We start from the raw sequence: 16,146 nt of genomic DNA, 5'->3' as shown, positions 1-16,146 counted from the left end.
GCAGATAATTAAGCTCCTCATTCCTTAACTCAGCAGGATTCCACATCACTAAATGAAGTATTTTAAGATGGCATGAAGGCTAAATAAATCCCTGAGGTTATTGCTACTTTTCATTCAGCGGAGCAACTTTTTCTTGACAGTTACTTAAAAAGACAAGAAGTCTCAAGATGTTCATTTTCTGTCTTCTAGAATCACATAAAGTTCCTTCTGCAATGTGAATTATTTAGAAGATTGTTAGCATGCAGGCCATGGAGAGATTTCTTAACTTTTTTCCCCCCTCTCCCATGTGAAGGGAATTTAAGACACAGTATGAAGGGAATTAAGATGCATTTATGTACTTTATGCTCCTTACCTGAAGATTGTTGGGACTAAGTGGTTGCATGCTTTTCAACAAGAAGGAATTTGGTACAGAATTCTACCCAACAAACAATGTTAATGTCAGGATTCCAGCAATCATTCTAATTAAATCATGATTCTCGAGCCAAACTTCAAAAAACTTCAAATGATTTATTAGAGGTGACATACTGGCACTGCCCTGTATGCAGCCAACTCTAGCATACATAATTTACAGGCCCCTGTGAGCCTGTTTCCCCCCTCCCCTCCAGTGCTTCATAAACCAGATTCTCCAATTGAGCAGGTTCACAGGCTGGGTGTCATCATTCATTTTCTCCAATTAAATATATTCGAGGGCAAAAACTCTGGTATTTTAGTTACAATCTTTTAAAGATAAGAGTTGGAATGTACTTTCGGTTTCAAACTACTGCACTGCTCTTCCAGATTTCCTTCCTCCCCCCCCCCCCACTTTTTTTTAACAAACTTTATTAGTCCTTTATTTCTTTTAAAAATAAAAGATAAAATTAATCATAACGTTAACAATTCTGTGACATCTGTCTTATACATATTTATTTTTTGTGCATATTTACAAGTATATACAATATTGTGCAATTATATACATTTATCAATAAATTGCTTGTCTTAAATTCCCCCTTTTTATGGCATCTACTAAAACAAGCATAGGAATGTTTTATGAGTTGACATTTAATACATTTCCCTATATGATGGAGTCTATTATTGCTCTCCTTTAGTCATTTTCACACAGAGATACCATGTCCAGTCTCTCCAATTATTATTTGCTCGTCTCCTAATTAATTATAGTTTACTCCTTTTCTTTTTTTAAAAAAAGTTTGTTTGTAAGACTTTTTCAACGTGATGGAGGCCACCAAAAGATGATCTTCAAAACATGTTATTCCCCCACACCCAACTTAAATAGAGGAATATAAAACAAGTGAAGAGTAAACTAAAGTTATGGAGGAGATGTGGAGCCAGCTACCAAAGGCAGAATCTATAACTAGGTTAGAGGATTGGAATATTCAAACTCATGCATAGAAGAGAATACCTGTAGCTCACTGACTGACTAGATAACATCATCAATACTAGAAGAGAGGTGTTGGAAGAAATAATCCATCTGGTTCAGTTCCAAGTTGGAGAAAGACACTGGAAATATGGAGGCTGATTGGAAACTTGGTTTAATGATGAAGCAGAACCACATGTGATTCTGGGCAGCTGATAAAATAGAGTTGTGGGGGTTATACCTTCTTTGGGCTTTGTATATGAACTTCCTGTTCCTGTGCAAGAACATGTTCTTTAATATTCTATTGGCTGTTGTCAAATTCCTATGGGGTCATGTAGGGGTCATAGCTGACTCTATAGGCAAAAGAGGAAATGCAAATCCTAGGTTTTGTCTGAGCTAATCTGGTCAACCTCTGGTTTATTGTTTATCTGAGCACCCAAGTGAAGTTTGGACTGTTCTGGGAGGATGCAGTAAAGGGGGTTAAGTTCTGAAAGGGTGTTGGGCAATTCCTATTATGGTTTAATGATTATAGGGAAAAATATGATAGTCATTCTACAATCATAGAGTAGAGATCAATTTATAACTTCTGTCAAGAAAATCAGAAATTATTTTAAAAATATTTTCTCTCCCCCCTGCTCTTTTAGCTTTCTCTTTTGTAATCTTTTCTTTCTTCTAAATATAAGTTTATCTTTATTTTTCCTCTTTATTTATCAAAATCCTCATCATTTTAAAAATTTGCAGGCTTGTTTCTCCTAATATTTGTTTCCTCATAGAACAGCTATTAGATTTTAGAAAGAAATTGCATTTTTTAAAAAAGAAATATATAGACTGAAGAAGAAAGTATGTCATCTTTCTTTCACAAACAACCTTTGGTTCAGAATAATGTAGTCACTTTAGTCCCCTCAACTGCATGCATCAGCTCTTAGTTTTTGATGACTACAGCTTGAATGTCCAAATTACCTTCATTAAAAAATTGTGAAATTGAATAATGTCAAAGATGTGTCTTTTTGAGTGGATTTATTTGCATCAGTTCTGTGTTGCATTTCCCAAATGATGAACAGTTGTGTTTTATCTTTGGAGTGCTGTTTTGGCACTGTTTCTCGCCATTAAAAAAAAACCTGGGATGTTATAGTAACATTAAAAAAAATCAGCTACACCATAATTCAGCTCTTGAATGTTGAGGGTGTGCTTATGTGTCAGCACGGCACATCATACTTGGAGTGCTGTGTACATTTCTAGGTACCATAGGAGGATATTAACAGGTACAATGCAGTCAGAAGGGATTGAAGGACATGCTCTATGGCAATGAACTAAAGAGATGCTTTAGAACCATGTTTGAAAGGAATCATAATATAATTGTTCAGATACATAAAAGTATTTCCCAGAAAACTATTTTCCATTCTCTCACAGACACTAGAACCAAAAATAATGGGTATAAGAAGTGGCTACATTTTCTAAAAAATTAAATACATCAGGAGAAAATTCTGCACAGTAAATCCGTACAATGAAAGTCTACCTACACAGGGTTGTAGGTTCTCCAACTCTGGAGATTTTTGAGAACAGACTATTTAATCTTCTCTTCTTCAAAACCTCCTATATAATTTAACTGCGTATTGTAGTGAATTGAACTAAATTATTCTACTGGTCCTTTCCCACTGCACATTTCTATGGTTTCATTATTCTTTGAAGTGTAGATAAGGAAATCACAAAAAGAGACAAATTCAGCTTGGAGTCACATGGCAGATGTAGACACAATGTTCAGAGATCTCTCACCTTGGAAAGATTAAAAGCTTTCCTGAATGGCTTTGGTTCCTAACCACATCCTGAGGTTTTGTTTTGTTTTTTTAACCAATATTTTAACATGCACCTGGTCCATTGGAAAGCCAAGGCTCACATCATTTTCAGCCCCAGCTTGACTAAGGGACAACAACAACAGCTGTGAGAGTTTGGAATGGCATGAACAATTAAACCACTTATTTCAAGTCAGGACAGATTTAATGACTACTGTGATTTATCATTCATTGCTCAGATCAGCTAGCCTAATTATTCTAATCATATACACATGAACCTCTGTTCTCTTTTTTTGTGGATAAACCAAAGGTAGATGAAAAGTCCAGACACCAGACAAAAGGCAGAATCAAAGAAATAAAACATTTATATTTCAGGTGGTAGGGAGTTAGATTAGGAGTCTGAGGTAATTACATAGGAAATTTTTGAGGGAATTTTTTGAGAGAATAGAGTTATATTTTCTACCTAGATCTATATGTGTTTATAAAATAAGAACGGCTATTTTAAGCTGTTTGACAGGTGATTTGTTCATGAGACAAGCATTCCTAAACAAAGCTGTGATTATCCTTGTTAATGTTACCTACAGTATTTCTACGGATCTGCTTGTCTCCATCAACTTTTTTTAAAAGAAATATTTGACAACTGGGGATATTGGAGATACTGGAATATCATATAGGTTTAGCTTGATCTTATTTCTAAGGGTTTATATTATTTGACAATATAAGTAGTTATCTCCATCCTTATTTCTAACCCATGAATGCTAATAGCCAATCAGAAAACTCTTTGCTCAGGTGTTCACAGAGCATGACAAAAAAAAGACAATATAGTGGCCACAGCAGTGAAGTCGAAGTTCTCCCTGTGTTTTATGTTCAGCCCATAAAAAATGTTCCTTAAAAAAATATCCATGTCTCAAGCTTGAGTCAAAACAGGACTGACTTTACCAACCAATACAGAAATGATATTTTTCTCTAAAACAGGTACTTGAGGAGGAATTTTATGGCTGCTATTTTTTTTATTGCTAACAACCCCAAATGGGCTTGTGACCATAAATTATACAAATGAAATGAAGAATGTAATAATTCTAAATCACATATAAAAGACATCACTAAGAATCTGGGCTATTCTTATAAATGAAAAAGGGAGAAATTTCAAGCAAGAATGAAACAAACAAACAAACATTGGCTTCTCCCAAACTCTTATGCAATTAACCCATCTCCTTTGATTGACGTATGGTATAATTTCAGGAAAAGTAGAAGAATTTCATTTGACAAAGTAGGTTCTTGTTTAATTAACTTCATGGAATCCTGGAACTCATGCTGTTGGAATTACAATGAAAATGATTAGATTCCCAACATCTTGCCCAGCAGCCATGCTCTCTATGTTATTGTTTCTGATATTTTTAAATTAGGGTATTTGTTTGGTTCTCAAATTAATGGCAATGTTCATGGAGCTTGTAACTGGACTCGCTGTTGTACCCAATGGGAGGCTTGTTTAAATTTTATTGCTATTTTGAAAAGTTATTTCAGAAAACCAGAAAATGTGATACAAGCCTCCGTTAAGGTCCTTTATTGGAGATTAAATAGCTGGGTTGTTGTTGTTTTTCAAGTAATTCAGCAATGCCTATTGTGATCTACAAAGGATTTAACTGTGACCACAAGATTTACAATTATAGTTTCCATTATATATATATTTTTTAAAATAGCAAAAGTTACAGAGAATTTTTTATATCTCCTGTCTGAAACCAATATAGTACAACCATCTGGCAACATTTCCAGATAACGTTTGAGATTAGGGAAGATGCTTTCCATGAAATGAACAATCACAATAAACATAAACTAAAATTGCAGATTTTTCTAAAGCAAATATGTAACAGAATTTAGAAACAACCAATTCATTTCTACACAGGCAAAAAGTGATTTAGAGTACCTAGGAATTGTCGCTTGGCCTGTGTGCACATGAAGTTATGCACATGAAATATCGTCCATCCACAGGATCTAATAATATTTACAATTTATAGAGTAATGTGCTGGTGTTAACTTATACAGCCTAGCACCTTTGGGCGACCTACTTCAACTAGAATTGGCCCACCCAATAAGAAATATCATTTCCATCATGTCAAAGTTGACATGGGTTAAGGCAGGAAGAAAGTTTCCCAGTAATGGCCCCTGTATAGTGGAACAACTTCCCCCTAGCAGCTAGGTAAGCCTTCATGTTACTGTTCTTCATAGATTATGTACTGTATAAGTAGATAGGTAGATGATTAGATAGATAGATGTTAGATAGATAGATAGATAGATAGATAGATAGATAGATAGATAGATAGTTAGATAGATAGATAGATAGATAGATAGATAGATAGATAGATAGATAGATAGATGATAGATAGATAGATAGATAATAGATTAGATGGATAGATGGATGATGGACAGTCAGTCAGACAAGATAGATGGATGAATAAATAGATAAATAGAGATAGAAGTGGATGATAGATAGACAGACATTAATAAATGAGAGAGATGCATGTATACATTGACAGATGAGATAGAAATTAAGAGAGATGATACATTAAAATTACTTTTCCTTTGCATTATAATAATGGCTATCATCAGCATTGTCTCCAGTTAACTACATATTTTAGGTGCTTCTTGGCTCTTACATAAATAAATAGCTACCTCCTATTTCTCCCAAACTTCCACGAATGACCTCTGTGCTTCCTCTCTTATTTTCTTATATGTTTTTTTTTTTCAGGGGAAAAAAAAACACATTCCAGTCTCCTTGACTGCACTCAGTTGATTTGTCTCACTTAGCAAATTTGTGTTTGATGTTATTGAATGAGACTACTTTGGAACTGGATGCACTATCTCTACTGTACACACCATGCAAGATAACATTATATTCGGAATGACAGTGATCCAAAGCTCGGGGCTGAAAATGCTCCTTATGATGCATTCAGATGCCACTTAAACTGGGTGGTTTTTTTGTTTTTGTTTTTTTTGTTTTTTTGCCTGAGGAGGAAGGAATGAAGTCACCGATGACAGGTTTAAGCATTTTAAGAGTGTCTTAGCTTGACAGAACAATGTCACAGGGATTGGGTATAGCACTCTAAATTCGCTTCAGTTAAGAAATGAAGAGTTCCAAAAAAAAGTTGAACTCCAGTTTCATATTCAACAGCCCAACTCTCCCTTTCAATAAAAAAAGTTTGGCCCCCTAGGACAGGGGTCCCCAACCACCGGTCCGTGGAGCACTCTGTACCGGGCTGCAAAGAAAAAAAAATTAAAAAAATGGCGGCTTTCTTCGCCTTCGGTGAATGCTGCTGGGATCAGGGATCAAGGACACAAATGAAAGAAGGGGAGGGAGGAAGCAACCAAAGCCTGTCCTGCTCTCTGGCTCAGCGGCTTCGGTTTCCTCCCGCCTCGTTCCTCTCTCAGTCGCTCTCTCGCTCCTCCACCAGCCCAGGAAGAAACTGCTTCAAAGAAGCTGGGGGGGGGGTGGCTTTTCCTGTCGCCGCAGCTCCTCCGAAGCGCCCGTTCACCCCCACCCCGCATGCACGCACACGGTTCAATGCAGTGCTCCATTCTGCCTGCCTACCTGCCTTCGTTTCTGGTTGATTTGGAGAAGCTTCGGCTGATATAAAGAGGCGAATAGTTATTATTCTCAGCCGAAGCTGCTCCCAAACAACCAGAAACCAAGGCAGGCAGGCAGAACGGAGCACTGGATTGAACCGCGCGCGGGCGGGCGGGGTGGGGGTGAACGGGCGCTTCGGAGGAGGTGCGGCGACAGGAAAAGCCACCCCCCCCCCGGCTTCTTTGAAGCAGTTTCTTCCTGGGCTGGATGTTAGAGGTCCATCGTAGCTCTGAATGATCCCTAAACAAGGACTACAGGAGCTTCCTAGGGAAAACACACTGACTAAATGCTCCTCATTCAATTCCTGTTTTCACCAAACAGAGATAAGAGAAACATCTGCATGAAATTTTGTAGCTACACAGCTGGGCAAGACCTAGAACTAGAGAGACTGCAGTCAGGTGTCTTTAATGCTAGTTGTAGGGTAAACATAAAGTTTTGGGAATGGAAAATAGAATCCCCCCGGTCCTTGAAAAAGTGTTTCTGCTTGAAACTGGTCCCTGGTACAAAAAAGGTTGGGGACCACTGCCCTAGGAGGTAGAGGTTACAAGACTTTGTTAGTTCTTAAAAACAGCTGATAAGTTGATAAGATCTACCAGTGAATTTGCTGGCTCAGAATAAAATTCTTTGTCAAATGGTACCAAATTATGTGCAAAGATGAAGTCTTGGCTGGAAAATAGCTTGTATTAACAGATGCATGAACTGGATTGGGTTGTTTTTTCTTCAGTAGATACATGAGAAGAAAAGGAGGAAGATGAGGATAGGGTTATGGGCTACACAAAACAATCTAACAATACTAGTCTCTTTCATCCATTAGGTTTGCTATTTCTTTCTTTCAAAAACTTGGAGGAAAATCTGCTTTTATTATCAGGTTCCATTCTCCCCAATGGGCACCGCTTTCCAGAGTTTTTCCTTCTTAACACACAATTTTGATCTGAGTAAGCATGACTTGGCATGTAACATGTGTGCGTGTAGCTCACAGCCACAATCTTATTTTCCTCATCATCATCATCTTTTTTTTTAATTGAAGAAAAAACAATCCAGTTCATGCATCTGTATTACATGTTATATCATTTAGAAGCCAAGGTGGGATGACCTGGGGCATGGCACAAAGCCAACACAGTCAGATAATCAATAGTAGTCCATTTATTATCTCTTACTTTGTCCCCAATGTCCTGGTTACCTTCTGGGCTGCAGAAGAACTCTCCCAGGAACAGCCTTTGGCTGCAGAGAATCAAGTCCAAAATATGGTCAACAAAAACTGTAACTATAAGTCCAATTACAAAGCAAGATGAAGTAATTAAATCCATCAGGGCAGAAGAAGAAATTCCAGATGTGAAGGAATGACCTAATTCAACACGGTAGGGAAGACACCAGGAACACAGATAACCAAAGTCAACAGAAGATAAACTCACATTTGCTCCCAGCAGATGCCACACTCAGCTTGCATTTCTTTTAAACTCTCTTCCCAGCTGTGGCTAATGAAGGGAATCAGGGACCTTTCCTCCCCCGTAAGCCATGCAACCCACGTTGCTCTTTTCTTCGTTCCTCCCTGCATGGAGGACAAGGGAGAGGGACGAAGAGGGGGTGGGCCTGGTTCTTCCTCTGAACTCCCGCTCCCTTGTTCTACCTCTTCCCTGCTCTGCCCAGCCAGACTTTGCCCTTCCCCAGCCTCCTCCACAGTCAACGGAGCACACTCCCACTCCCTGTCAGCTGTTCGTCTTCCTCCTCAGATTCAGACTCCAACAGGGGCATAACACAAGGCTTCATCTTTGCTCACCAAGAAAGGTCTGGTACCATTCTGGCAAAGAATGTTAAGCGCACACACACACACATCACACAAACACACACACACATAGCATAGGACTCAATAAGGAAGCAGAATTTTGCTTTGAACGCATGACATTTATGAATTGTAACTGACTGCTGACTGCTATTGACTGCTGTAACTTTTTTCTAGGGTTACCTAAGAGTCTTCGACTACAATGTTGAGCATGAAAAAGATGAGCTGAGTTTTTTTAGGTGGCTTTGTCTTTCTGTGCAGCTCTATATCAATTAAAAGGGGCAATAAAAACTCACATTTATAGTAAACAGGAGGACTGAACCCAGGGATGAAATTTCCCCCTTAATATTAATGTAATTGTACTAAGACTCTATTAATACCTCACTGAACCACGCTTTATTGAATCTATTGGCTTAGTGAACACACAATAAACCATTAACTTAACAGCCTGGCTGTGTCCATGCACCAAACTGATCTACAAATTAACTAATTGTAGTCTAGCTTAGACCACTGTGTAGTTCCAGCTCAAAATGCATTAACAGGAAAAGCAGTGGGAAGGATTGATTGAAAAACCACTTGGAATTATCCAGTGGAAGACAGAATAAAAAAGCTTCAAGGAAGATTTATGAACAAATTCATTGTCTGGTTTCCTGATGCATTTTAAGCATTCAAGGACACTTCCACATGGGGATTTTAGCATCCCCTTCCTTTCTACCGGCTTTCTAATGGATGCATGCACACCCCGGGCAATAACAGTCCTCCATTTATAAACAAAAATTAACCATATAATTCACGCATATATATAGAAATACTTTTCCACTTTCAGAAAACCTGGCTGTTGTCCAAAGTTCTTCTGGGACATTTTTTCTGTTCTTAAGCCTTCTGCATTTCACACTAAAGAGCTTTCCTGGGTGCTACAGATTATTTCAGAAATCCTGGAAACAGATTATAGAGCCTGAACTTGGTTCCTGTTACTTCCAAAATTGATTTTCAAATCTTTGTTAAAAAGAAGGGCGGGAAGATCCTGTTGTTTAACTTTGAGAGATGCAGTTGGGGTTATTTCAATTTTCTGAAAAATTCATAGCACTTGTTCTCGACAAGTATTGAGATTTGACAAGGGCGCTGATTATTTCTATTTGAGGTGAGAAGAAATAGGAGTAATTTCCACTCTCCCACATCTTCAAACACAGCTGGAATGCAAAGAGGGCCAAGAATGAACAGGAAAGAATGGAGTCCGTTTTTAGAATCCACTTATTATTTATTCCGATTGAATCTGTGAGTCACAATGCTTGAGGATTAAAAAAAGAGAGACTGGGTGTCAATTGGGGAGCATTTTATTTATTCATCTTGATAGATCTATCTTCTCCAACAGTTCCTCCAATTTTAGGACCAGAAGAATCCTTGAGAGACAGCGCCCTGTCCGGTTTCTACAGCTTAGGATGGTCTGAAAATTGGTCTCCAGCCCAAACAATTTCATCATGTTGGCAGTCATTCTGTCTTATTTTATTTCAGTAAAATAGGCAAGAAGATGTAGATGATGTTCTTCTCTTGGGCAGGAGAGAAGGCAAGACAACTTGTGGTAAAGATTAATAAGAGAGACCAAGAGGTCTTTGATGGAAGATAAAGTAAAGTAGAGACTGAGACAAGAGGGAATTACACTCACTATTGTTGTTGTTGCTGTTATTGTTGTTATATTGACCTATCTAGCCAGCCATCTTTCAGTTGCAACTCTGGATGGCAAAGACAAAATTAAAAATCAGTGGAACAAAAGAATAAATAAGGGGAAAAAAGAACACTGTAATAGTTCAGTGGCACGCAGGAGCAATCAAATGCTTCTTGCTTCAATGCATAATTAAAAACAGTATGAATCAAAATATCTTATCCCAAGCTAGGATAGGATAGGATAGGATAGGATAGGATAGGATAGGATAGGATAGGATAGGATAGGATAGGATAAGATATGACAGGACCAGAGGTGGTATTCAGCATGTTCTGATCAGTTCTGGAGAACCGGTAGCGGAAATTTTGAGTAGTTTGGAGAACCAGCAAATCCCACCTCTAACTGGCCCCACCAACCCCATCTATTCTCTGCCTCCTGAGTCCCAGCTGATCGGCTGGGTCTTGTTTTGTTGCCCTGCACAGGAGAACAGAGCTGGAAAGCAGGTTAGTGAGATGGGGAGGGAATTGATTTTGCTTTGCACAGCGCGGCACTAAAAAACTGTCCTCTATGTCACTATGAGGTGAGCTGTTTTTCAGCTCAGCTGAGGTGGGGCAATCTGCTGTCCTGCATGAATCAGGCAGGTGGGTGGGGCCAGCCAGAGGTGGTATTTGCCAGTTCTCTGAACTACTTAAAATTTCCGCAACCGGTATACCAGAACTGGTCTGAACCAGCTGAAAACCACCTCTGGGCTTAATGATCACTGGAAGAAACTTAAGAAAGATCCACTCAAATTTATCGTGGGGTTATAATTGGTGGTAAGAGATTTGTACCTTCAGACATGCCAGATTCGTGTTAGGCCTTCTAGATGAAGCACCCATGAAAACACAACTGGGATAACTTATTTTACTTTATTGTAAGGCTACATTTACAGAATCTTGAATTGTAATTTTTTGAATTTTTGATGGTTTGGTGCATATATTAAGAAACTTATTACAGTATTTCCCCACTAAACAGATAGCCTCGGTGACCTTTTCATTCTCACTAGGGAGATTGACATGATCGTAATATTATCTGCATAGTAAAGATCTGCAACCACTTGACCTTTTAATATAGGGTAGTAACAAATAAGGATAGAGAAAAACTGGATTATGTTGATATGCGAATAAAAAGTAGAGAAGCCAAAAAAAATTAGTATGCCTCACCTCTCTCTGGATAGTAACAGCACCAAAGAAATGTCTTCAAGCAAAGAACATTTGACTGTTAAAGTAGTATTGAATGGAGGAACTGGATGAGAAGAATAAACTTTTTTTTATCCATTGAGGATTCCCATAGATTTCTTTTCTTCTGTAGCCTCTCCCTTGGAATTAAATCAAAGTCAGATTTAAAATCAATGAAGACTGTGAGCAGAAAAGTCTCTGAGCTGCGATGAGTATTTTTCAGTTAACTGATGGATAACCAGACAGTCATCGAGAGTCAAATCAAATCAAATCAAATGTTATTAATATGATCAAAGATGAACAGTACAAAAATGAATAAAACAAGAAAAGTGGTTGAGGGTTGATCATTCCCATTTGAAACTCATCTATTCCTTAAGGGGGATGTTTTCACTTTCAATCCACTTGATTTGTATTTCCTTTGTTTTTAAAGAATGAGATAATATAGCGAAAATTGCTCAGCTCTTGACATGGTAAATTCTGGGGGATAAAATCTCTGGAAGTTTTTTTTCCAGATTTTTGGTGTGCTTGAGTCTCAAATGTATACATCGGAGCACAGTTGGTGCTACTAAGCATAATACTGTGGGCATACAGTCGAAAAAAAAGGGCAGTAGCACATGGGTCTTGTGAATTCACAAGAATGTTGAATGAAACTAAACCAAGCTAAACTGTTAACAGTCAGTTATCCTGAAGATCTCTCACCTTTGTGCAATCTGTAACTCTCTTTGTAGGGGAAGAAGTAGACTTCAATGGTGTGGCTTTAAGTGCTCCTAGAGGGATATCCAGATTGGGGGTCGGCCAAGGTAAGAAGGGCCTCAGCTGAACAGGAGATTAACATTCATAAAGTGAAATGTCAAAGTTTACAAGATCTTTTTCAGTGTTGGTGTGAAGGACATACATCAAGAGGCAAGGCCTGATGGACTTCAATTTGCTCTTCAGTTATCCGATGAAGGTGGACATAGTGTCAAGAGACACAAAATTAGTGAGTGGTTCTGCAGTAGCTATAGTTACTCTCAAAGTTTGCTTAAGCCTACTGAGTTATTGTAGCATATCTTCCTACTCATCCTTGTGCAGGGTCCAAAGAACTGACCTTCAACTGCCTCATGCTTGGACTTATTGTGCATATCAGGTTGAGTCCCAGCATCTTCTTAACATAAGTATCTCCTAGTACTTCAGAGGATGTCACAGAGAAGGGGGAATTGACTTATTCTCCAAAGCACAAAAGGATGGTGTATGGTCTTCTGCCTTGAACATGGGTTTGGAGTAGAACACAGGTGTCAAACTTGATTTCATTTAGGGCCGCATCAGGGTTGTGTTTGACCTTGGAGAACTGGGATGGCCGTGACCAGGGTAGGTGTGGCCAGGGTGGGCATGGCCAGCTTGACATCACTCATGTTGGGGGTACCTGTGGTGGCCAAGTGCTAAGGCAGGACTTCCCTTAGACCCTCCCTTGCTCTCATTATAATCTCCTTCCTTCCTTCCTTCCTTCCTTCCTTCCTTCCTTCCTTCCTTCCTTCCTTCCTTCCTTCCTTCCATCCATCCGTTTCTTCTTTTTCCTTCCCTCTTCCTTCTCCTTTCTTCTTCCTTCCCCTCTTTTCTTATTTTTTCTTCCTTGCTCTCTTCCCACCATCCCTTCTTTTTCTTTTTCTTTCCTCTTTACCTTTCTCCTTTCCTGTTCCTTCTTGCATGCTCAAATGCAAAAGGGGAAACATTTCTCCTTTTGTTTTGTTTTTAGTTTGTTTTGCTAGCTCTCTGCCTGCAAAAACAGGGCCTAGGGGGGGCAGTCCTCTTAATCTCCATTTTTGCTGCCAGGTCCTTTGCTGTTTCCAGGGTGGGCCCGCAGGCCAGATCAAAGTATCATGCAGGGCAGATGCAGCCTACAGACCTTGACACCCCTGGACTAGAAAGACCTCCAAGGGTTAGGGTCCCTTCCAACCTTGTTTCTATGTTCTATCTTGCTTTTCAAGGCAACAAATGCCTATCCAAAATGCCCGGGCTTTTTAAAAGAGGCATAACTTAGCAGTGTAATGGCCTTTCTATCACAAAAGAGAAAATTTGGAAATTAGCAAGAGGCTGCTTTATTCTAAGCACTGTATGAGGAACGATAAGCTGCTAGAAGATCAGTAAAACTTGATAGCTATTCAGCTTCGCACAGATCTCCCTGCTGATTCTGACAGTGGAGGAGCTGTCCCGAGGAAGGTACAATTGCTTTTTGAGAGCCAACAACCAGAATGTGGGCTGTTCAAGGGTATATGAAGTACAACCTATTCTTCATTTGAAAGGAGAGAGTGTTTGGGCAAGGTAATTTTTTTTAATGTGGCTGAATGGATTTGAAAGAGAACAGAGATGGAAATGTTTGTCTTTGCCGTGTTCTCACATTCAGCTTGAGCACACTGTAATCTTTATATTTTTGAATAGAATTGAATAGATAGTATATATATATAAAATATATATATTTATATTTATATTATATATATATATATATATATATATATATATATATATATATATATATATATATATATATATATACACACATACATACCATGAGAACCTCATATATATATAATAGAAAACAAATACATACATATACATATACATATACATATACATATTCATATACATATACACACACACACACACACACACACACACACACACACACACAACAAATATATATATATATATATATATATATATATATATATATATATATATATATATATATATATATATATATATATATATATATATATATATATATATATCATTCAGCTTTGTTCAGGTATTTTCCCACGTCATTGTAGTTGTGCTTTTAAAGTTGTAGCAACGTTTCGGCAGAATCTCATCTGCCATCATCAGGCTTCTGTATTGTGTTGTCTGTGAGTCAGACTATCTGACTCACAGACGAACAACAACTATGGGGCCTGACTCACAGACGGACACAATACAGAAGCCTGATGATGGCAGATGAGATTCTGCCGAAACGTTGCTACAACTTTAAAAGCACAACTACAATGACGTGGGAAAATACCCGAACAATATTCAATTCAAAAATATAAAGATTACATTCTATTCAAAAATATGAAGATTAATAAGGCAAATGCTCTAAAAAAGGTTGCTTTTTTTCTCCCAAACTCCCTCAAAGTCACTCTTTTGTGAGTCCAGGTTCTTACTCTTGGAAACCAGTTGTCCAAACACCCAGATGACTATTTGAACTGAAAGACGGCATTGCTTAGCTGTAAATGCTGTTTTGTTACCTTGTGGAAACAGCCTAGTGGTGGTATTCAAATAAAGTTGCCACCAGTTCAGTGGGCGTGACTTGGTGGCCGTGCTTTGTGTGCATGCACACACTTTGCGTGCATGCACATGCCAAACACGCACTTTGCGCAGGCACAGAGGCATTTGCGCAGGCGCAGAGGCGTTCTAACTTGCCTCCTGCAAGCCTGCACGATGCTAGTCGGTGCAGCAGCTGTCGTGCGGCGCTATTCTGCGCCGCGCAAAGCAGCTGCGCTTTGAATTCTGGCCATAAAAATGAGTATGGGAGCCCAGGCAGGTGGGTGGGCCAAACACAGAGCAGTGAAGAGAACCGGTTCGGTCTCCACTGCTCATCGCCGCTACCAGCTCTCCAGAACCAGGCAGAACCGATCGAATACCACCAGTGAAACAGCCTCTCCATATCTTATCTCTGGGTTTTCTTATTTTGTATAAAAAAAAACACGCCTAGGTGAAGTAGAAGGGTTTGAAGATGTCCAAAGGAGGTTGGGTTGGGGTGTGAGATAGATGACTTGATTAGTACATCTGGGAGAAGTTGAGAGCTCTAGCAATGGCTGTTTTTCTAATTTTGTTTGAAAATCCCTTTTGAGTGTCTCAGAACTATTTTTACAACTTCTCTGGATAATACAAGTTCCTTGAGTTTTATTTCAAGTTCAGCTGACTTGAAAGGATGCTGGAGTTCAGGACTAGTTCCATGATGCTTCTTTCTTTTCCTATTGTACCCAGACATATTCCTTCTCAGCCCTCCCTCCTTTCCTCCCTCCCTTCCTCCCTCACAGAACAGGCAAAAAAGCCAAGAAAACTGGGCAAGTTGGTACACACAAATCACTACTTTGTACCTCCTCCATTTCAGAAATTGAAAACTGTCTGAAATCAAGCAGAGAACTAATAGAAAACAGTGATGGGTTATTTTATCCCAGGAATGTTACAATTGGAGGACATTAGATTGAATATGAAGTGAAGTAGGATGAATCCTCTTCTTGTGCCAAAAAGTTCAGTTGTAAAAATTGCTACTTGCTGTATACATTTCCAAGTAAAGGAGAAGAGAGGAGAGTAGAATTGAGGAGATGAGAGAAGAATGGATTGGATTGGATTGGATTGGATTGGATTGGAATGGAATGGAATAGAATAGAATAGAATAGAATAGAATAGAATAGAATAGAATAGAATAGAATAGAATAGAATAGAATAGAATAGAATAGAATAGAATAGGTCTTCCAGTTCAACCCCCTACTCAACTGAGAAACCTTATACCATTCTAGACAAATGGCTGTCTACTTTCTCCTTAAGAACCTCCAATGATGGAGTACTCACAACTTCTGGAAGTAAGCCATTCCATTGATTAATTATTCTCACTGTCAGGAAATTTCTCCTTCTTTCTAGGTTGAATCTCTCCTTCATAAGTTTCCATCCATTGTTTCTTGTCCCGCCTTCAAGTGCTTTTCACCATAGA

At 38.7% G+C, this 16,146-nt stretch overlaps 1 protein-coding gene across 5 annotated transcripts in view; it reads left to right on the top strand.

The window, feature by feature from the left end:
* PCDH7 (protocadherin 7) overlaps positions 1-16,146 on the top strand; it is a 505,021-nt gene that overhangs the window by 478,588 nt on the left and 10,287 nt on the right. For 2 of the 5 annotated variants that reach the window (XM_087963499.1, XM_087963496.1), the window contains exon 3: positions 12,149-12,220. The exons of the other annotated variants lie outside the window; for them this stretch is intronic. In XM_087963499.1, the coding sequence (XP_087819625.1) occupies positions 12,149-12,220 (72 nt within the window). The remainder of the gene's footprint in view (positions 1-12,148; positions 12,221-16,146) is intronic. 5 annotated transcript variants of the gene reach the window in all.

Source organism: Notechis scutatus, chromosome 4, assembly GCF_049901735.1.
Source record: "Notechis scutatus isolate UNSWTSFEM ecotype Mainland chromosome 4, rNotScu1.2, whole genome shotgun sequence".
NCBI classification, from domain to species: Eukaryota; Metazoa; Chordata; class Lepidosauria; order Squamata; family Elapidae; genus Notechis; species Notechis scutatus.
Note: the sequence above shows the minus strand (reverse complement) of the source record. Positions and strands in the feature narration are given on the sequence as shown.